This window comes from Dromiciops gliroides, chromosome 3, assembly GCF_019393635.1.
Source record: "Dromiciops gliroides isolate mDroGli1 chromosome 3, mDroGli1.pri, whole genome shotgun sequence".
NCBI lineage: Eukaryota > Metazoa > Chordata > Mammalia > Microbiotheria > Microbiotheriidae > Dromiciops > Dromiciops gliroides.
The window spans coordinates 54874484-54898299 of NC_057863.1; the positions used below are offsets into that span (position 1 = coordinate 54874484).

The 23816-nt window shown below is 35.6% G+C and overlaps 1 protein-coding gene across 2 annotated transcripts in view; it reads right to left on the reverse strand.

Moving 5' to 3' along the window:
* Window positions 1-23816, reverse strand: part of TRPC1 (transient receptor potential cation channel subfamily C member 1) — a 77967-nt gene that overhangs the window by 38963 nt on the left and 15188 nt on the right. The window contains exons 2-7 of one of the 2 annotated variants that reach the window (XM_043997056.1): window positions 22041-22195; window positions 16202-16303; window positions 12940-13142; window positions 4667-4798; window positions 1661-1856; window positions 54-390 (exon numbers count right to left, since the gene is read on the reverse strand). In XM_043997056.1, the coding sequence (XP_043852991.1) occupies window positions 54-390; window positions 1661-1856; window positions 4667-4798; window positions 12940-13142; window positions 16202-16303; window positions 22041-22195 (1125 nt within the window). The remainder of the gene's footprint in view (window positions 1-53; window positions 391-1660; window positions 1857-4666; window positions 4799-12939; window positions 13143-16201; window positions 16304-22040; window positions 22196-23816) is intronic. The other variant, XM_043997057.1, reaches the window with a different exon arrangement.

A 23816-nucleotide genomic window follows, 5' to 3' on the forward strand; every position in this document is an offset into this window, starting at 1 on the left:
AGGAAGAATTAGCTAAACCAAGACAGAACTTTTAAAATCAACTGGATACTTACCAATCAGCCATATAATAAGAAGATAGTCTATCCTTTCAAGGGCTGGCCCCATGGTATTTTTCTTATCCTCATTGTACACCAAGGAGTATAAGTTAAGCAACAACAAAAATGTAAAATATGAAGCTCCATGAATGATAAACTTCATAAAGGGTGTGTGGATTATCCGCCCCACTTGAGATTTAGGAGCTATCAAATAACAGAGCGACAGAACTGGCCAAAAGATGCCAACGGTCAGAACTGTCAAGATCTTCTTACAGGTGTGTTTACGCCGGTAACCTGCCATCTGTCCAAACCAAACCGTGTTTAGGAACTGCTGACAGTTAGACTGAGAGACAAACTGAAAAGAAGATACAAAAATTCAAATAAAGGTTCTGAATACTGACTGACCAACCTATTATTCAAGTTGCTATCCGAGGTTTTAAGAAGATTAAAAATCAATATTACAAAAATTCTTCGGAAAGATTTTTTTTTACCAGAACAAAGAAAAAATTATAAATACAGGCCTTTTCAAATAATTTCATAGAACTTATTTGGTGTGCAAGATGTCGTTATCTTAAATTATTTTATAAAACATAAAAGGTCATAAACACAGTCTTCTGAGAAAAATAGTCAACATTCATTACCTTCCAAATACAGTAATAAGTATCTTGTTTAATAAAAAAACACCATTTATAAGAAATTCAGATTCAAATCCTAAATCTTATATATGTAGGCAAGGCATTAATTTTTTTTTTTAATTTTAAGCTAATACATGCACAGTGAAACAAAGTCAAACCCAGATTTAATGGAACATGAAAAAGAAAAGGACTGAAAAAATTCTCCCTAACTGGAGATAACAAATACAGACTAATTTTCTCCATGAATTGCTTCACAGTTTAGAATAGGCAAGATTTTCCAATATATTAAGCCTTCAAAGCATAATATAACTTAAGTAGTATGATAACTCTAGATTCATTTACATAAGACCAAATCTAGATACACAAAGTGAAACCTAGTTCTTTGAAATTATCCAGACAACCAGAAAGCTACGTGGCACAATGGATAGAGCACTGTCTCTAGAGGCAGGAGGACCTGAGTACTAGTGGTGTGACCCTGGGTAAGTCACTTAACCCTAATTGCCTCCAAAACAAAACAAAAAGTTTTATTCATGAAGTCAAATGGAACACATTTATTAACTCACTAGAAAAAAAATAAAGCCGTTATGGCTTTTTACATACAAGGTGTCTTCCAAACTTACATTAAGACCTATAAGACTCCTTGACAGATGAAACTACAGAGATAATGTAAGACAAGGGAGATATCAAACAGAGAGGTATTTTTTCACCAAAGGTGTTTGCCAGGGTCCGAGATGATGTTCTACATGAAGTCTTAAGAAAACAAATACTCCCTACAAATAGTAAGGTTCAACAAATGCTTCTATACTGTGACACAAACTAACTCAATCAAGCCTTGGAACACTACCAAACTCCCTTAGTGAAAAGCATGGTAACCTGAAAGAAACTAGTCTAACCTCTGGAAAATTCAAATGAATGAAAAATATATTATGCCTAAGCTGATCAAAAAGCCCAAAAAGGAAAGAAGGGGATACAGCACAGAATATCACTTACCTCTTTTTGGTTGTATTTGATAGCAAGTTTTAAACGACTTAAATTCATTCTTTCTTCCAACAATCCCCGTTTATCCAAAGGCTCATCACTAGATGTATGGTTTAGGATGACTTCCAGCTCCCGTGAATTCCGTGCCTGGGCAAGCAAATCTTTGGCAAACGTTTTACATTGCTGAGCTAGTTCTTCATAATCATTCCTACAAAGTATAATATTCTATATAAGAATAACTACTTTAAAAGTGATCACATTGCTTGCACATATAGTTTAAAATTAAAACGGGCACTTGGGACTCATTAATCTTTAAATCAAATGTGCTGCATTATACTGAGCTAGAATCAATACATTATATTCTCATTCTGAATTACTCCATAGAATCTAATGTAGTTGAAGGCTGGGAGAGCCAAACAACCATGCTGGTTTTTACGAGGCGTTGGAAAAATCATTTTTCATATGTATAGACAAATCTTCACATCTTACCTCATGACATGATGATTTTCCTACTTAGCTTGTTTAAATCATGTGGCACAGGATTTATTCTAACAACCATTCCCTAAATATTCATATTAATAAATTCATGCTCCCTGGTACAGCGGACAGTACTTTGGCTTTGAAGTCAGAGGACTGGGCTCACATCCCTCCTCTAACTTGCTGGGGCTTATTTTCCTCACTGTAAAGTGAGACTGTTGGACTAGATGGCCTCTGTAGTCCCTTTTACCACTAGATCTATGATCCTCTAATAAATACTAAATAATAAAACATTCCACTTAACTTTTAACTAGACATTTTCAGATAGTTCACCTATTAGTTATGTTGTTTCTAACATTTTAAAAGAGTACTTTAAGTGACTATTTGGAGGAAAAAAACACTTGGCAATATCTAGTAAATGTCCATCCTTGGATTCCCATTATTTTGGTCTTTGGACTCATCTAGGCAAAATTTATAAAATAGGTAAAGTGCTATGAATATCATAGAAACTAAATAAACGTATATTGAATAAAAGTAAAAAATTAGCTATGAAAAATATATAGTTCTAGTAAATGCACTGTAAAAATCTTTAATTCAATTTATATTTACATCTAATAAAGAACACATTTCATAAGCAACTTTATAAATGTGACAAAATTAATTTGAATCCTTTCAAATAATAAGAATAAAGTTTAAAAAGACATATATAAGGGGCAGCTAGGTGGTGCAGTAGATGGAGCACTGGCCCTGGATTCGGGAGGACCTGAGTTCAAATCTGGCCTCAGACACTTGACATTTACTAGCTGTGTGACCCTGGGCAAGTCACTTAACCCCAAATTGCCTCACCAAAAAAAAAAAAAAAAAAAAAAAGACATATATACCAATCCTAGAATCGAGGTCAAACTTCATAGTATAGGTGGGGCGGGGGGCAATGTCTGCATTAAGTCTAATATTTTTAGCCAAACACAAAAGTCATCTCTACTTAGTTCTTTTTTTTGGAGGGGGAAGGGAAAGGAAGAACAGGGAATAGCAAAAAGACCTTCAAATTTATAGACTTTTGCTTTCTAGGAGCTAGCCTCAAAAACAAGGAGCTTGGAGAAACTTTCTTTTCCTACAAGCTATCAGTTTTTCACATTACTACTCATTTGATCCCTGACAAAAACAAAAAAAGATACAACTTTTGAGCACAAGCAATATGCAAACTAATGCTCAGGAGACTTGTACCTCTGGGGATAAGTAAGCCCAACAGAAAGCCAAGTCATTTAAAGCGGGGGATAGGGGGAGGCGAGAAAGTAGCTGAGGGAAAGGGATGTGGTCCCTGCAAAATGCTGAGTCCAAGCATCAAAAAAGTGACAGAACCCAAGTCTGGGAGTATGGGGTTCCAAACTCAGGCAAAGAAAGGAATATTACTGAAGGAGAAGGAGAAGGAGAAGGATCTGTATAGTATTTGTCTCCTGCAAAAAGGCAGGCATGTGGACTCTTCAAGCTCCTTCATACCTCTGGTGAGGCAAGACCTCAGATCAGAATATAAGATGTGTTACTGAAATTACTCCAGAGGCTTGTGTAGATTAAGCCTGTAGTTGGCTTTCTTTTAAAGTGCTGAGGAATTGAAGAGTCGAAGTAACATGGTGAGTCATATGTTCCCAATTGCCAAAAAAAGTTTGGTCACAAAGTTGTCATACATATACATACATGTACACATATATGCACATGCACAACCATATACATGTGTGTATGTATAATGTATGTGTGTGCATAACTATCTATCATCTGTCTATCATTTATCTATCTAGCCATCATCTATCTATCTATCTATCTATCTATCTATCTATGGGCTGGTGTGTATATTTATATGCACATATGGGTAAAAAAGTTCCAAGTTAGAACATCAGGTTCAAAGGAATCCCTAATATAGTCTATTATATCAATCATAGGTCACTTAATTATTTAATGATCATTTCGGGAGTTGCAGCCCTGGAAGAGTCCAGAGACCGACCTTCTACCCCAAATGTACCAGTAAGTAACTGTCTGGGAAATCACTTAACAAACGATTCTTGGCCCCCTATGCCTCGCCTCTAGGCTAAATGATCTCTATGGTCCTTTCCAGCTCTAAATCTATGATTCAAATCTTAAATAAGATCTGGAGAATGAAAATAATCAAGTGGTTACAAGAGTTGTTTATCTTTCTCTCAAAATGGTCTTTGTTCACTATTACTATTAAGATCGCAGTTGGGAGCACCGATCTTGGATTCAGGAGGACCTGAGTTCAAATCCAGCCTCAGGCACTTGACACTTACTAGCTGTGTGACCCTGGGCAAGTCACTTAACCCTCACTGCCCCTCCAAAAAAAAAAGATCCCAGTTGATAAAAGCTATCATTTTTGTAGGCTTTTCCTTGTTTTAAAACAGCAATTTATCCAGTGATACAAAATTCAAAAATTAATATTTATTACGGAGGTACTAACTTATTTATACTGTAAAAAGAATATTTGATGAAAAGTAGGATAAGGCATTAAACAATTTAGTTTTCTCTCAATGTTACCTGAATTCCACCTCCACAAGACTGAGCTCTTTTAAGTCTGCACTAAGTTCAAATGCTCTTAGAATTGGATCTTCTTCTGTTAACATAATTAGGGCTGGACTGGCTAAGCAACGATAGATATCAAGTCGAAACCTATGGTAAAAAAAATTATTTGAAATTGTAAAATAAAATCTTATTATAAACATGTCTCATCTGATTAGTCATTTTAACTTTTTTCCCTAAAATTGCACTTAAGATATGGAGCATTTACTTTTTTAAAGGCATGAGGAAAAACTGACTGGCTATCATAATACATTTATTAAGAATTTAATATACTTGAATCTGCCTCAAGGAGGTCAAGGAACAAAAAAAAATGATGTGTCTTTAATATTTAAGCCTTAGATTTCTCTCTACGTTCAGAACCTTCTTTTATGAAAAGAAGTTAGATCCCGAAGTAATTTACTTTCTTTACGAAAAATGGATCCTGTCATCTAATTGATAGCTCAAGTTGAACATAGAATTATTGTGTCCAGTCACTTCTTCCATAAATTTAAAAGGTGAAATAAGATAATTTATTTACCATACTTATAGTGACACAGCTTTGGCCTAACTAGAGAATGGGCCTGGGAGCCAGGAAGACCTGGGTTCCAGTCCTGTCTTTGAGTGGCTGTGTGTTCCTGGTAAAGTCTCTTAAATCTCAGTGCTCTAGCTAATGCTCTAAGATTATGTCCTAGAGAAGGTGCCAATCTGCAGTGGTAAAGACAGTATCAATGAAAGCATTGATCCATTTCCTATCCCCTATCCCTAGTCTTTATTTATAGGTTAGAAAATAATTTTAATTTTGAAAAGCTGAAAAATTAGCATATAGAATATTGAAACTTAGAAGATAAATCATCTGTAGGTTAAATAACTTTCTACCTGTAAATCTTATATGTTACCAATTTTGAAAAAAAAATCTGGAATAGAAAAGATCACAAAAGCCAATTATGATGAAGTCAGCTTGAATGACCATATCTTAAAAATGTCTTAAATTTGAATTTGCTCTTTCCAACTTTAAATTTGACAAGATTTTAAGCTTCTCTCCTAAAGTGATTGTTTTAAAAAATCCCCAAAGCACATGTATCATAAGACATAAATTACTTCATGTGTGTATAAAATGTGAAGCATTAGACACTGACTTTTAGTGTTATTGGCCATTTAGACAAGAACTAAAAATAGGAGGTACACTGACAATACACATGGGAAAACGAAACACAAAACATTCACAAGACAAGCATAAGGTGTTCTTTTTTTCTGGAAAATTAACCAAAAAAAAAATATAGATCTGAATGGAAGGGTAAACTACCCCCCAATTATTGATCATCTTCATACCATAGGTAAACCCTACTGGTCTCCACAAACACATGTGGCAGTAGCAAAAGTTTCCTCACTAACCACTTTACACTGAAATATCTTAAGTCCCATAGCCCTGATGTCCTGAAAGATAAGGAAGGCAGAACTTTTCCGTCCTAATGCCTATATCCTGGAACTGTATCTTTAGAGGATCTCACTATTAAGTTCATCAACCCTCCCTTCCTAACATCACCAAAGATAGAGATAACTTTCAGAGACTGAGAAGAAAAGATCCCTCAGAACCCCACTCCCCAAAGAGTTTGTACTTAGTTCCATTAGTAGGGGTCCATTTAATATTCAATCAATCAATCAAAAAGAATAGAGAGCCTACACTGTGCTAAATGCTGGAGACACAAACAAAAATCAAATGACCCTGCCTTAAAGGAGTTTGTAAGAACCCATGTCAGTGTATGTTAACAAGTATATACAAAATGTATATGAAGGAAATACAAAGCCATTTTCAGAAAAGTAGCACTGAAGACAGGGGATCAGAGAAGGTTTCCTGTAAAAAGTGTGGTCTGGGTTGGGCTCTGGAGGCCAAGTGTACAACCACACCTTGAGGACAGCCTGCACTGAGGTCAGTCGTGGGAGATGAGGAACAGCATCAAGGCCACTTTGGCTGGACTGAGTGTGAAGGGGAATACGTCCTGTCCTACTCACCTGTTTCACAATGAGCTTCTTTGCCAAACTCATGCCACCCTTTGGCAAGAAGATCAAGTGTTTTGGGGTGAGATACTTGCTCAGCTCTTTCAGTCTCCTCACTATGGCAACTAATCATAGTTAATGTCTTTTTTTTCTATTTCACAGTTTGGGAAGTGACATCTTGTCCAAGTAGGCTTGGGTTGGCACTGATAGAGTTGTTCATACTGCACTGGTTGTACTTTTACTTGTATCTCCTGACACATGTGATAGTGGGAAGTCAGAATACTCCTGGCACTCTGTTACAATTTCCAGATTCTCCCTCTTCCACCATCAGTCAATAAACTCTCCTCCTTTGAGGTTCATTCAATCTCATTTATCACCCAATCAAGATTCTAGTAGCTTTTTTTTACTGACCTTCAGGACAGTCACCTTCCTTCTTCAATGAGTTCAGGCCCCGGCTCATCATCTTTCTTCCACAATGCCTGCTTTCATACTAAGGTACTGCAACATACCAGCCGATGTGCCCTCAAACACCCTAACTTACCAATTCCTCAATTTACTCAGTTCCTATGACCTACTTCTCCATTCTACCTCAGCTGTTGTTGTTCAGTTGTGTCTAACTCTTTGTGACCCCATGGACCATAGCATGCCAAGCCCTTCTATCCTCCACTAGCTCCCAAAGTCTGTCCAAGTTCATGTTCGTTGTTTCCATAACACAATCTATCCATCTCATCCTCTGCCGTCCCCTTTTCCTTTTGCCTTCAATCTTTCCCAATATCAGGGTCTTTTCCAATAAGTCCTTTCATCTCATTATGTGGCCAAATATTTAAGCTTCAGCTTCAGTATTTAACCTTCCAGTGAAAAGCCTGAATTGATTTCTTTAAGCATTGCTTGATTTTCTCTCCTTGATGTGCAAGAGATTCTCAAAAGTCTTCTCCAGCATCACAATTCAAAAGTGTTAACTCAGTGGCACTCAGCTTTCCTTATAGTCCAACTCCCACAGCCAAACACTGCTAACCATAGCTTTGACCAAACCTTTGTCAGCAAGGTGATATCTCTGCTTTTCAGTATGCTGTTCAGATTTTCCATAGCTTTCCTTCTAAGGAGCAAGCATCTTTTAATTTCATGGTTGCAGTCACCATCTGCAGCAATCTTTGAGCCCAGAAATGGAAGTGATGAAACCAGTTGCCAGTTGTTAGTTTTTTTGAAGTTAAGCTTCAAGCCATCTTTTACACCTTCCTCTTTCACCCTCATCAGGCTTCTTAATTCCTCTTCATTCTCTGCCATCAGAGTGGTATCATCTGCATATCTGAGATTATTTATATTTCTTCTGGAAACCTTAATTCCAGCTTTTGATTCACCCAACCTGGCATACACATGATGTACTCTGCATATAAGTTAAATAAAGTGACAATACACAACCTCATCATATTCCTTTTCCAATCTTAAACTAATTGTTTCATTCGATTTCTGACTTGCTTCTTGGCCCACATACAGGTTCCTCAGAAGACAGGTAAAATGATTTGGTACTCCAATCTCTTTAAAGACTGGCCACATTTTGTTGTGTTTAGTGCAGTAAATAGGTATTTTCTGGAACTCCCATGCTTTCTCCATAATTCAGCAAATGTTGGCAATTTGGTTTCTAGTTCCTCTGCCTCTTCAAAAACCAGCCTGCTCTTCTGTTAATCCTTAATTCCCATATTGCTGAAGCCTAGTTTGCAGAATCTTAAGGATAACCTTGTTGACATGAAATGAGAGCAACTATTCAGTAATTTGAACATTCCTTGGCATTGCCCTTCTTTAGGGTTGGGATGTAAACTGATCTTTTCCAATCCAGTGGCCACTGTTGTTTTCCAAATTTGCTGGCATACTGGGTACAGAACTTTAATAGCATTATCTTTTAGGGTTTAAAATAGCTCAGCTGCAATTCTGTCACCTCCACTATCTAAGGTCTGCTTGACTTAATTTCCATGATGTTGGGTTCTAGATCTGTGATGCCTGGCTTTAGATCAGTAACACTACCACCATAGTTATCCATGATATTAAGATCTGTCTTGTATAGTTCTTTTGTGTATTCTTGCCAGCTCTTCTTAATTTCTTCTGCTTCTGTTAAATTCCTACCTTTTTTGTCTTTTATCATGCCCATTTTGTATGAAACTTTCCCTTGATAATCTCTAGTTTTCTTGAAAAGATCTTTTGTCTTTTCTTCTATTTCTTTGCATTGCTCCTTTAAGAACATCTTTGGTGGGGGGGGGGGCAGCTAGGTGGCGCAGTGGATAGAGCACCAGTCCTGGATTCAGGAGGACCTGAGTTCAAATCCAGCCTCAGACACTTGACACTTACTAGCTGTGTGACCCTGGGCAAGTCACTTAACCCTAATTGCCTCAACAACAAAAAAAATTTTTTTAAAAAGAAAATCTTCAGGGGCAGCTAGGTGGCACAGTGGATAGAGCACTAGCCCTGGAGTCAGGAGGACCTGAGTTCAAGTCCAGCCTCACACAGTTAACACTTACTAGTTGTGTGACCCTAGGCAAGTCACTTAACCCCAACTGCCTCAAAAAAAAAAGAAAAAGAAAAAGAAACAAAGAAACAAAGAAAATCTTCTTGTCTCTCCTTGCTATTCTCTGGAATTCTGCATCTAGTCAGGTATATCTTTTCCCTTCTCCTTTACCTTTCATTTTCCTTCTTTCCTCAGCATTTTGTAAAGCCTCATCAGACAGCAATTTTGCTTTCTTGATCTTCTTTGGAATGTTTTTTGTTGCTGCCTCCTATGTGATATTGCAAACCTCTGTCCATAGTTCTTCAGGCATTCTATCTACCAGATCAAATCCCTTAAATCTATTCATCACCTCCCCTTCATATTCAGCTACTTCAGCTACACACAGAGATGGTCATACTCTTGATTTTACTATAATCTACAAGTGTTTCACTTTCATCTTCACAAAACTCCCTTATCTGATAATTATCTTTTATCATTCCATCTTTTCCTCTGCATTATTGCCCTTAACCCCATTCATCATACTCACTCCAAATCCTCTGCCCCTCAGTTCTTTGTTTTGGTTTTTTGGGTTTTTTTAGTGAGGCAATTGGGGTTAAGTGACTTGCCCAGGGTCACACAGCTAGTAAGTGTTAAGTGTCTGAGGCCAGATTTGAACTCAGGTACTCCTGAATCCAGGGCTGTTGCTCTATCTACTGCGCCACCTAGCTGTCCTATCCCTCAGTTCTTTTTCAGGCAATGGTCCCTACACTGGCTATATATTCCTTTCCCCATCCTGACCTCTTGGTGAACCAGTTCAATTCTAAACTATCCTCTACTAAACTACCCTTGTTTCTTAATCCTTTCATCAGTATTGGCCTGTCAAGCCCCAGCCTTGGATCCACTGCCTTTGTTCCAATTCATATTTTGCTGAACAAAGGCAGAGAAAATTTTGAAACCATGCCAACTATGTTCACACAGTGGACTGGCACATTGTATGCACTTCAAAATGTTTATTGATTGATTGATGTTACATAATCTCAACTGGGCCTTCACTACAGCAAGGTATTCTACAGTCCTAATCAATTCACTTTAACACTTATCACAGTGGCTTTTCCAAAACTTTTCAGGCCTTTTCAAACTTCTCATCACTTTCCCTTCCTCTAGTTTCTCAGCTGAGAACCTTGCTTCACATTTCATTGGAACAGTTGAGGTCATTCTCTTTTCCTTCCACCTCATATTGCAAAATTCCGGTGTCTTCCCATACTCTCTTCTTCATCACCTCTACCTCACATAAAGAAGTGGCCCTTCTACTTGCCAAAGATAATCCCTCCCCATATACAAGTGATTTCCATTCCATCCTATCTTCTCCAGCTAACTGTCCCTCTCTATCCTCCCTTCTCTCTCACTTACCTTCAATTTCTCCCTGTCTTTTGGCTTCTTCCTTATTACCTACAAATATGCCCATATCTCTCCCATCTTAAAAAAAAGCTCTCCTTTGACCCATCCATCCTTACTAATTATTTCCCATATCTTGCCTTGAAAGTCTATACTTCCTTTCTTCTCACTCTCTTCTTAACTCTGCAATCTGGCCTCCAACTTCATCATTCAACTGAAACTATTGTCTCCAAAGTTAACAGTGATCTTCTAATTGCCAAATCCAATGGCCTTTTCTCAGTCCTCACCCTTTTTGACTTCTCTGGAGCCTTTAATACTGTTGTTTAACACTCTTGGGGCAATTAGAGGGTGCCATGGCACATAATAATCACTTAATAAATGCTTGTTCATTCATACATAGTATACTCTCATCTTCATTTTCTCTTCTAGTTTGCTATGAACTGATGATCTGACTACACACAGCTGATTCTGAAATGATTATATCTGAAACCAGTAATCTTCTGTTTATTAAAAATACAATTTCATTTTTAATATTGTAATTAGGTACTCATCATGTTGAATGCCATAATTAAATATTCATTAAAGTATTCATGATATAAAAGTATGATGCTTCTGAGGAGTCTACAACCTTTAGCCTCTTTCATATCTTAATCTCAACTGAACTATATTTTCCAACAAAGCTTCTGCCATTCTTCTTGTGACTACTTTTACATTCAAGTCATTGAATATCAAAATAAAAGTGTTGGTGAAACATTTGGAGAATCTTTTCAAGTTCTTCACAGTGCCTATTTCTTCATCCAATGATCTTTTCATTGCCAAATCTGATGGAATGTTTCTCAATCTTCATTCTTCTCTCTGCAGCATTTGACAATAATGACTAAACTTGCCTCTGACAAACTCCTTTCTCTCTGGATTTTTTATGATAATGCTCTCTCTTGGTTCTCTTCAAGCCTATCTGTCCATTCCTTCTTTTCATCATTCATATCACACCCTAACTGTGGGTATTCGCCAAGGCTTTGTTCTCAGTCCTTTTCTATTTTCTCTCTGTATTCTATCACACAGTTCCCATGGGTTTAATTATCATCTCTATGCCAACGACTCCCAAATTCATATACCTAGCACTAGTTTCTCTCATGAGCTCCAGTTAGGCTTCTCCAAAAGCTTACTGGATATTTCATACTGAATGTCCCATAGATATCTCAAACTCAACATATCCAAAACTGAACTAATTTTTCCTCCAAAACCTCTTCTTCTGAATTTCTTTCTTTCTATCAAGGACATCACCATGCTTCTTATTACCAAGGTGTGCAATTCTGGCCTTATGCTTTACTCTTCCCTTTCATATATCCCACCTCTGATAACATCCAATCAGTTGTCAAATCTTGCCATTTCTACCTCCACATCTCATACAACCATCCCCCTTCTCTCCACTCATGTGGCCATTATCCTAATTCAGGCCCTCATCACCTCTTGCCTGGACTATTGAAATAGTTTCTTAACTTGTCTGCCTACCTCAAGTCTCTCCTCTCTAATCCATCCTACACACAGTTGGCAAAGTGATTTTCCTAAAGTGCAGTTATGACCATGTCACTCCTGTACTCCTTCAATTCTAACCAACTCCAATGGCTTCATATTGCCTCAAGGATCAATTATAAATTCCTCTGTTTGGCTTTTAAAACCTCCTCAGCCTGAATGGGCCAAACCTACCTTTCTCACATTATGATACATGTATGCCCTGCTCACACTTGTATGGGCCAGCCAAATTGGTCTTCTTGCTATAATATTTCACACACATTCCACCTGCCCTCTCCACTCCTTCGCACTGTGTCCCCCATCCCTGGAAAGCATTCCATCTTCACCTCCACTTCTTAAAACACTTGCTTTCCTGTAAAACTTTTCTCTAGCACCACCTTCTACTTGAAGATCTTCCTGCCCTTGTCTAGTTATTAGTGCCCTATTCCAGCAAAAACATTTACCCTGCATTTACCTTGCACATATACTGACATGCATGTTGTCTCTCCAGATAGAACATATGTTCCTTGAAAGCCAGGATTATTTCATTTTTGTCTCTATATGTCCATTTTCTAGTAGTACCTGGCACATGGTGAGAAGTTTATGAATGCTTTCTGACTTATTTAATACGACACTATCATCGTAGAGATATGGCACATTAAGAATACCAACAACTAAAATCATGTTTGATGATAGTCTAAAAATAATGACATTGTTAGCACTCTGGAAGTAAAAGGAGCTACCAAAAATAACTTTTCCAGTAAAACAGAAGAACCACAAAAAGAAACAATCAAGCAACTGATTTACTGATATACGCTACTTTATTGCAGCTATCAGGCACCTCATTAGTGAATTACCACCTTAATTTTCTGACCTGGAATGTCTTAGACTGTCCTTCTTGTTTTTTGCAGAGCATAGTGTACATTCACAGCCCACTGCATGAGGTTTGGGTAGAGATACATCCTGTTTTAAAAGCATGGTAAGAATTTCATAGTTGTTACGATGAGCAGCTAAAATGACTGGAGCAACATCCATAGTTGTTGAATACTCAGGGTTCTGAATTCGCTCCATTAGTTTCTGAAAGATAGTTATATCGATGTTCAGGTTATAACTTGCATCATCTAGAATTTTTTCCAAGAGATTCAAGTGAAAAATATCTAGAGAAGAAAAATAGCTAGAAACCTAAAGGACATAATAAAGATTGTGAAAAATATTATCAACATCTCTTGGAACCATATAATTTTTGTGAAATTCAGTTAGTTGCTCATTACCATATACCTGAAGCCAAAAACTTAACTTAAATCTGAATGAAATATAGTCATGCCAGCAAGAAAATTTCAAAATAGCAAAGACGTTGGTTCATAATTAGGTTAAGACAAAAAAAAGGAAATTTCTAAAAAATTATTAGAAACAATGATTTTAATACTTTCCACAATTTCATGGGAAAATACACTGCAGTCCAGGGATCCTAATATAACAAAGCATATTCACAGAATCATATAAGAGCTGAAAGAACTCATGATAACCAAATTGATCATTAAGGACTCAATTTCTTCATCTATAAAATGGGGACTGGACTGAATGACCTTGAATATAACATCAAGCTCTTAAATGTTATGATTTTTACTTTTGAAATATGCTTATTAGCATATATAACAGTATTACATTATATATAATTATCACATATGTTTAAGTATTGTAACATGTTAGCATATATTAATATTATACTAAATTTCTCATGAAATAATTAAGTACTTCTCACATAATACTGCCCTGACCAACATAATTTTAAATGACATTATTAATACATTATAATCAAACCCCACAATAATGTTATCCTATCACTCATTTATAACAACATTATTCTGAAAAAACTATAATCCATAACATTTTTTGCTTTTTTTCCTGGAATAAATTAACAATAGGCAAGGTACACTCATATTAAAAATCCCTTTCTATAAATTCTCATTTCCTAGAAGAATGTTCTTTACAATTTTAGTGATGTCAAAACAAACTTAGAAAAAAGGAAATTGCATGAGCAAATGAAATAACAAATGGATGGGGAAAATGAGATGTTTCTCCAACTCTCTACTCCAATCCCAGACATGGTGATACCACAAAACCCAAATGGTGTGGGGGAAGAAGGGACAGTTAGCACAACTTTGCAGTTTACTATTCTCTACATATGCCCTGTAGTCATTATTTCACTATCTTCCTATCAAGGTTACACAAAAGCACGAATGCCAATAGTTCAGAGTTTCCTGGTGATGGCAAGAGAAAGTAAAGATTAGCAGCCAATAGGAGTATAAGAGTTTAACAAAAGATGGACATTTTCATGCAATAGCAGAATTCTGATAAAGTTCCCTTGGGAACTTTTCCATTCCATTATTTTAAAAAGTAATCCAATTAACTTCCATTATAAAATCAAAAGTTACACAACAGAAGGGTAACTCTGTTTAATCTACACTGGTTTGGTTTTCATATCTTTACTGGTGACAACAGAAAGAGCAACACACTGTAGCACATCATAAAGCAATAGTTCCTATTTGGTTTTAGAAATATGCTATAAAACTGTCCTGGAGAATACTTTCACACAAAAAGTCCAGCTATCTAAAAGCTCAAGTTTCTTACTTTATATTTTAAAATATGAACCATGTATAAACAGCATCTGTACTTGAAGACCAATGCTCAAAAAGACCACTTTCACTAGAGGAATAGAAAATCAGCAAGTTTCACTGAATTTAAAAAAGAAATTACACAAAGATAGTAATTTCCTAGCTAGGAGAATCAGAAGCTAGCAGAAAAACAATTTTTTTAAAAGGACAAAATATCTTTGTGATAATTCTTACTTTACCATACACAAGCAGATTAAGGATTTGAACACATTATGCTGAAATTGCAATAGCTCATCAGTATTTTTGCCTTTCATTAATTTACCTATAACTCAAAGTTGAAAAACAGTTTTCAAATATAAGCTACATGGAAAGCTTTAATCATCAACTACAGAATTTTGTATCTATAATCTTATTAAACATTTTAACTATTTTTGACATCATCTACAAATTTTAAAAACCCATGCTCTTCATGGATTATGTAAAAGTTGAGCTGGGTCTCAAAAGAGAAGTTGTAATGGAAGCAGGACAGTGCAGGCAATTAAGAGAACATAGCATGGTGGACTCCAAGCACCTGAAGGACTACCAGGTGAAAGAGAGAGTAGATTTCTTGGGAATTGTTCCAAGGAAGAAAACCTGTATCTTTGGATAGAAATTCTCAAGGAGAAACAGTTCAACTTGCTACTTAAAGAATTAACAGAATGGGGTACCTTGAAAGGTAATGAGCTTCCCATCCCTAGAAGTTTTTGAAAAGAGACTGGATGACTACTTTTCACAAATGCTATAGGAAGGATTCCTTCCAAATCTAAGATTCTATGATTCTGCTAGAAATAATGGCAACACTACAAGAATACCTCCACTATTTCACAGTCTAGATTCCTGCAAGGAACAAGTTAGGAGCCGAAATTGTGGATAGAAGATTAAGGTCTGGAACCCAGGATTAAGAATACAGAATAGACTAAAATCAGGACAGGAGCTAGGATATAGGTGTCATAAAAAGGAAAAAAAAAATTAGGAGAAAGTACAGGTATTTCCTTCACCTTTCTAAGCCCTATCGCTTATAATTCCCACTTAAGCTAGAGATAGAGCCTGTGAATAGAGATATTTCAGGTGTCGGGGTAAAGGATCAGAATTCTCAGATCATGCATGAAAAACAATCTATAGATAAGCTACATATTCAAGGTTTGGTTTTGTTGGTGTTTTTTTTTCACTGCAGACTGGTACCACGAAGCCAATAATTTTGGTACACATCCACAAAACTGAGGACATCCCTCTCAGTCAAAAGGTCAGTTCAGTCACTAAAAGGCCTAACCCTAGCAGCCTCAAAGCACTAATGAATAACCTTGAAAGTACTTAATTCACTAAGGGACTTAATTTGCATGGTAAGAGAATCCAGTTGAATATAATTCTTCAGGTCAAAAAAGTTTTGAGGAGGAATAAATAGGTGCACATGGGCATGGGAGCTACTCTACTGATTCAGTTCTGATTTAAAATCTAAATTAAAGAATATTTAAGAGTACTAACTACTATACTTGGTCTTGATGATCGTTTTGGTCGATGATTAAGTAGTATATCAACAGCTCCCACTACTTCAGAGTCGATAGCCACCAAAAGTGCATCTGTGGACTTTAAAAAAAAAAAGGTTAAAATGAAATTAGAAAATATAAAAAGGGTAAACTATTCCTTAGTAGTTTCAGAACTACAACTAGTTTAACTCTACTAATTTTATTACATACAATAATAATGAATATAAAAAAATTTAAGACCCTTATCAATTGTATGTTTGCTTGCCTTAGGTTATTTCTATAGACCACAAGATTTTACTTCTGTCCTTGCTTCAGTTCATGAGCTGATTAAGTTATTGATACTTGACTGATGGGGCTATTCATTGTGAAATTGTACTGAGCCACACCGGAATGAAGGTTGAAATTTTTTCAAGACCTTTACTTTTGAACTGGGGACCAAAAGAATCTTAACAATTCAAATTTATTATAAAAGAAATTGCCAGGAACTATTACTGAACATAAAGTACTCACTAATCTAGTAAAATTAATCATTGATGCAGCCGTGAAAATGGAGAAAACAGAAAACATTCTCACCAAGGCAAAAACTCTCTATTCTTGTTGATAAAACGTAAATCCTAAGTCAAGTGGTACCAATTTGACAATAAGAAGAATAAATTACAAAGATTAGACTTCTGGGACCATTAAAGATGGAAAGAGAAACGGGAGAACTTGAAATTTCTGTTTTCCAACTTATTCCCTAATATGGTATTTGTCTCACCAAGAACAAAAAGTGAGTAGAAACTAATAAAGTCTGGGGCCTTCCAATCACCAAAGGTTGGTAGACTATGGACCATGCCAATACAATGTTAGGTAAATTAAATGATAAGAAGTGATAGGTTCAGGAGTAAAAACTTAAGCACAGTAATGTATTAACCTAACAAAATGTCCTGCTAATATATAATATCTTTATATTTCTTTTTAAAGCATGTCATTTTTAAAAAGTTGTTCACTAGAATGCACAACTTAAAGCCTAACTTAAAACCAAGTACAATTCTTTCTTGAGGATAAGAAGGGAATACATATTTACAATACTTTCTAATCACTCCATAAGCTTAGGAAACACCCACTAAATAAAAGGAAGCTCTCCTCCATTTTGCCTAAGGATTCAGAAGTAAACAACACCTGGGCTAACTGAGGCCTGGAGTAACAGATCATTTCCTAGCCTACAGAAAGAGTCAGAGTTGATCTACAGAGCAAACTGAACTTGCTAGATCCCTCCTACATCCCACACCACTATAAAAATCCCTGCCTGATACACCTGGTCTACAGTTGACACCTCACATTTCCCTCTCCTTCCCCTTGTCCAAAAAAAAAGAAACAAAAAATTTTATAAAACAGAGATGTCATATTCAAGAAAAGAGAAGACACTTTGTTGCTGTTATTTTACTTCTAAGCCTATGTTACACGGGACAGAATATTATCACACTATCACTCCAATGCTTTGCGAACACTTCTTTCTTTTCAACTTCAGCAATTGTTCCATCTACAACTAGCAATGAACATCGATCCAAATGCAAGTAAATAAAATGAACAACTAAAATTCCATCCTTCTTAACTGGCAATCATACAACCATATATCTAACAACCTCAACCATTTGGAAGACTGCCACAGATAGAGAAAAAAATAATCAATTTGTTGTTGGTGGTTTTTTAAACAAAAAAGAAAATGGCTGCCAAAAATAAAATCTATGCATTTTATACTCCCCAAAATGCGGGTTCTTATTCATTATTGATAGGAAATTGTGTGGAAAATTTAGTTCTGATTAAAATCAACTTCTGACTGCTGCTGACAGATGGATAATGGACCAGAAGCAAACATGGGAAATAAGGCTGCTAAATGTTGACACTGAGAAATGATAGTTAAGAGTGAGAAATGATACATCAGAATGACAGCTGACTGAGGCCACATAATAAAGGGAATAACACCTCAATGGCCCCAAAAGAATATCATTCTGTTAAAATACAAAAGAGTAGGCCACACAATAGAAATTATTGCATCAAATACAGTACAATAAATGATCATATTTCATAGTTCATAATTATGAATTTTATTCATCAAAGTTAAATTTGTTTCAAAATAAGCTGATTTCTAGTTATAGAAACACAGGCCTGATCCAGAATATTTATTACTCTTTTAAAGAAGAGAGCCAAGCATACAATATATTTTAGAATAATTTCCATAAGGTAGCTAAATGTAAAAAGTTCCAATACCTAGGGAGTAAACATTATTTCTACAGAAAATATACCAGTATTAAATGTTTGATAAATGAAGCATTACTACATTAACCACTTTATAACGAAATATCTTCCTTGGTGTAGTTATATCCCCAAAGGCTGTATAAGGACTTAAATATATAGATATACAGCATTTTCCCATGACTTTGTCTCCCACATTTCCCCACATACCAGTCTTCTTCTCATATCTGCTTTTATAAGTAAAACAACCAAGCCATTCTCTCCAACTCAAACTATCTCTACACCCATTCTCACATTCTTTCCCACAGAAATATTCTTACTTCAAAGTTCATCTCACTCTTTCCTCGGCTGTTAATACCATTTCTCTTTTCCTTTTCCATAAAAGTTGTTCGTTTTTTCTAGAATTGTCTTTTCTCAATTTTCTTCCTCTTTATAGTTCCTTTCTTCTACCAACCAACATGCCCATATTTCTGCTACCTTGAAAAAACTTTCCTTAATCCTCCTATTTTCTCTACCTACCATTCTCATTTTATCCTCCTTTTTTACTGTCAAATTTCTTAAAGGAGTGGTTTACACCTGCTACCTCTTTTTCCTCACTATCCATACATTCCTTAATAACAACTGACATTTCTACAGCACTTCAAGGATTACAAAATACTTTACATACTACTTAATATAATATTGATTCCCCTCTTTTATACTGTAACTATACACTTAGAGATCACCAATGACCTTACCATCAAATCCGGTGGTCATTTACCAGTTCTCATTCTTCTTGTCCTCTCTACAATACTTGACAGTGTGAACCACTTTTTAATTCATGAAATTCTCTCCTTGACATAGATGCTTAATTCTCCCCCTACCTCTTGATAATTTCTTTTCTGCATTTTTTGCTGTTTTGTCTTACCTGTTGGCCTCCCAAACATGGGGATGGTCTCCTCGAAATGGAGTCATTAGCCCTGGGCTTCCTATAATCTCTCCAATGAAGATCTTATTCACTTATTCCATTTCCAAAACATCACTTCTATATAAATAATCCCCACATTTCTTTCTTTCTTTCTTTCTTTCTTTTGGCAGGGCAATGAGGGTTAAGTGACTTGCCCAGGGTCACACAGCTAGTAAGTGTCAAGTATCTGAGGCCAGATTTGAACTCAGGTCCTCCTGAATTCAGGGCCAGTGCTCAATCCACTGCCCACCTAGCTGCCTGATAATCCCCCCATTTCTTATCTCTATCTCTGAGCTTTTCCCACATCTAGTTCTGCAATCTCTGAATGCTCTGGATATCTCTACTTTGGCATCCCTCTGTTGTCTGAAACTCAAAATACCTAAAACCAAAGTAACATCCCCCTTAAAACTGCACCCCTACTCCTGACTTTTTTATTTATATTAATAGTCCCATAATCATCAAACACACCCAAGTTCAAAAGCTCCAAGCCAGCTTTGACTTCTCCCTCTCCCTTATATCTCTTCCCTTCCTCCCTCTGCCCCATATATTCACCAAGTCCACTGATTCTTACTTCATAAAATCTATTACCATCTATTCCTTCCTTTAAGTTCATAATACCAACATTATAGTTTAGGCCTTTACCACCTCATACTTTGATTGCTAATCTATTTTAGACAGATCCATAAGATTAATCTTCCTAACATATCATTATTCATCCCAGTCTCCTGCTCATAAACCATCAATAGCTCCCAGTGCTTTGAAGGATAAAATTTCAAACTCCTTGGGTTGGTATTTAAGATCTTCTAGAATTTGGCCCCAGATCATCTTCAAAGTAATATTTCCCACTACTCTCTAGTTCTAAGCTGGTGGGTATATATACTGTCTTACAAGGACAACTTGTAATTCTTTGCTCCACACATTTGCTCACCTCACTCCTCTCAATCTACCTTCAAGGTGCAATTTGGTTTTTATTTCTTGCATGAAGCCCTTCTTAACTATCCCAAAATATAGTAGTTTCTCCATCATTTAAATTCCTACTCATTTAACATTTATCAAATGTGCTTTTATATCTATATGCCTTATGTCCCAAATATGTCCCTTACTGTAAGCTCCTTTAAGACGAAAACTATGTCTTTTATTTCTTTTTAACATCCACTTATAATAGTGCCTTGTTTATTTGTCAGCTAATTAGATGAGTATGCAAGTAAGTTAGGTAGTATAAACACACACAATATATATCAATAAACACTACATGTGTGTTATATATACACAGATAAATGCAGTAAAACATCATTTTTCTCAGCATCATCCAGGAAACAAAATGTCCCACATAACTAAATTTTCCATATTACTGAATCTTATCCTTTAAAATTTTCTCTTATCTTAATCATTTTTCATGTTATCTAAAATCTATTCTGTATTTCCTTGTAATCTTGAATTTGTTGTTGTTGTTCAGTCTGACTCTAAGGTGATATATAACCGGCCCATAATCACACAGCTAACATGTCAAATGCAGCACATGAACCCAAATCTTCCTGAGTCTGAAGTTAGTCTTGTACTATGTCAAACTGCCTCTCATGCATGCATGCATGTGTGTATGTGTATGTATGTACATGTGTGTATATATTGTGTGCCTCACCTATATAATATACACATATACATATGTGTGTCTATATATGTATGCAGACATGCTTATGTGGTATACAGTAGCTAACCTACTCATGGGGTGTGTAAATATATATAATATAAATACACATAGATAGATAGATAGATAGATAGATAGATAGATAGATAGATAGATAGATAGATAGATAGATAGATAATTCCTAGTGCAACTCTTGTAATCAAACATTTTGTACCATTACACATCAAGCTAAGATTTGTAATTATAATAAAATACTAAAACTGTTCTCATGAATCATATACGTAAAACAATTACTTTATCATCATACCACCTAATATCATCATGCATACAACTTGCAGACAAATAATTTATCCAAAGCATTGTCTCATGAAAACCTAACTGAAACAGAGAAAAGCAATAGATATTATTGTTATGTTGGACCTCTAACTGAATTCTTCCAGGACCTGGTGAATATACATTCTCATGCCTGTCCTCCTACCTGAGCTGATTTGAAGACAAACGGAAAAGATCAAATTTTCTAGGAAAAGATCATTCACCTTGATCTGTGACCAAACAGATAAGATTTCAGGCAAAAAAGAAAAGAAAAGAAATTTTATAAAAGTGAACATGAGAAAAATGGTCAAAATGGAAACAGCTTTATAAGACAGTGATAAAAATTGCTATTACACCACTAAAATTGTCTTGGGACAGAACACTGTTCTCCTAATTCTTGAAAAACGTTTATGCTATTCTTGGGAACAAATATACTATACTACTAAGTACCTTAGTAAAAACAAAAAGCGGAGTCCTTTAGCAAATCAATCATGGTATTATGACCACATCATATGTAATGCAACTGAGAGAAATTAAAAGGAACTTGGGAGTAAAGAAATCAATCACAATATATGCAGCTCCTATGGGGAAAGGCATTTTATTTTAAGAATTAAACCAGAAACCAAAAAGAAAGGAAAACTAGAAAACCTAGAATACCTGAGTTATCTTAGTTAATAATAAAATTATTTAGCCTTGTACCTGACAACCGTAGTCCAAAAGAAGCTGTAGAATATCCAAGTTTTCGTTTTCAATAGTTATGGTAACGGCATTCCTCCCAAGCACATCTACGCAATTTATGTTCATGTCACCTGCACTGTTTTCCTCCAAGAGCTTTTTAACCATATAATAGTCACCTAAATAACCAATATACAAGCATGATTTAATATCCATGATACATTAAACAGTGAATGTCTGTGAAAACAAATGTAGTTAATTATTTTACTGAATTAAAATACTAAAAAAAATTCACTTTATTTTCATTAGAGAAAACCCTATTAGAAATGTACATAGAAAAATCTTAATATTTTCCTGCTCATAATAAATTACCATCTTAAAAAAACCTACTGATGCAACTATATGAAACATAAAACCAAAGAAACTGAAAAGGCCAAATTCAGTAAGTACAATGTATTCATATACAGATGAGAATTAAAAATTACTTTAAGGGGCAGCTAGGTGGTGCAGTGGATAGAGCACTGGCCCTGAATTCAGGAGTACCTGAGTTCAAATCCGGCCTCAGACACTTGACACTTACTAGCTGTGTGACCCTGGGCAAGTCACTTAACCCCCATTGCCCCACAAAAACAAAAAAAACAAAACAAAAAAAATGACTTTAAGAAGTTGGACTGTGTTATTAATGTTACTGTATGAAGACTTTAATGTGGTATGACCAAAAGGACATAAGTAAGCTGGAGGTCCACAAGAAGAGAAATAAGTGAAGAGAGAAAGAAAAATTGATATAAAATATTGAAAGAAAAATGTAGTTTTGCAAAACAAGGGGAAAGCATTAAACAGCCCACAGTGAAAAGGTTATTTTTCAAAACTATTATCATAGGCAGAAAAAGCTCAAAAAATACTCAAAGGCATAAATCTAGTTAGTGGCTTTGCTAAAATAGTTTTTGAACTAATCAAATGTTACTAATATAGAGATTAATATTAGGATATGGGATGAGGAGTGTTAATATCTCAGAAGGTCATCTAAGCTAGCAAGGAGACAAATATAACATAATCTGTCAAGAAAAATTCAAACTCAGGATTTCAAAAAAACTCTTTTAATTATATTTATTATACACTTAACATGAAAAAAAGACTACCAAATGAATATGTAAATTAATGGGTAACAATTTAACCAATCCATTATTAACCTTTTTTTTGTTTTGTTTTGTTTTTTGTTTTTTGTTTTTTTAGTGAGGCAATTGGGGTTAAGTGACTTGCCCAGGGTCACACAGCTAGTAAGTGTTAAGTGTCTGAGGCTGGATTTGAACCCAGGTACTCCTGACTCCAAGGTGCTCTATCCACTGCGCCATTTAGCTGCCCCTCATTATTAACCTTTAATGAGGCAGAAGCAATTTTTTTTTTTTTTGCGGGGCAATGGGGGTTAAGTGACTTGCCCAGGGTCACACAGCTAGTAAGTGTCAAGTGTCTGAGGCCGGATTTGAATTCAGGTACTCCTGAATCCAGAGCCGGTGCTTTATCAACTATGCCACCTAGCTGCCCCCAAATTAATTTTTAAAATAAGCATTGAAAATAATTTTGTTGTGTCTTTTTCTCAAACTTGCCTTGGAATTTCATCATCCTTGGTCATTTTATCCTTCTTTCTCTTTAAAATATATATGTAGTGAGTATGTATACAATGCTTGTATTGCTAATTTCACTTTAAAATACCTCAGAAAGATCTTTTCATATTTCTTTGAAATGTTTCATAATTATCTATAGCACACAAATATTCCATTACATTAATATATAATAATTTAT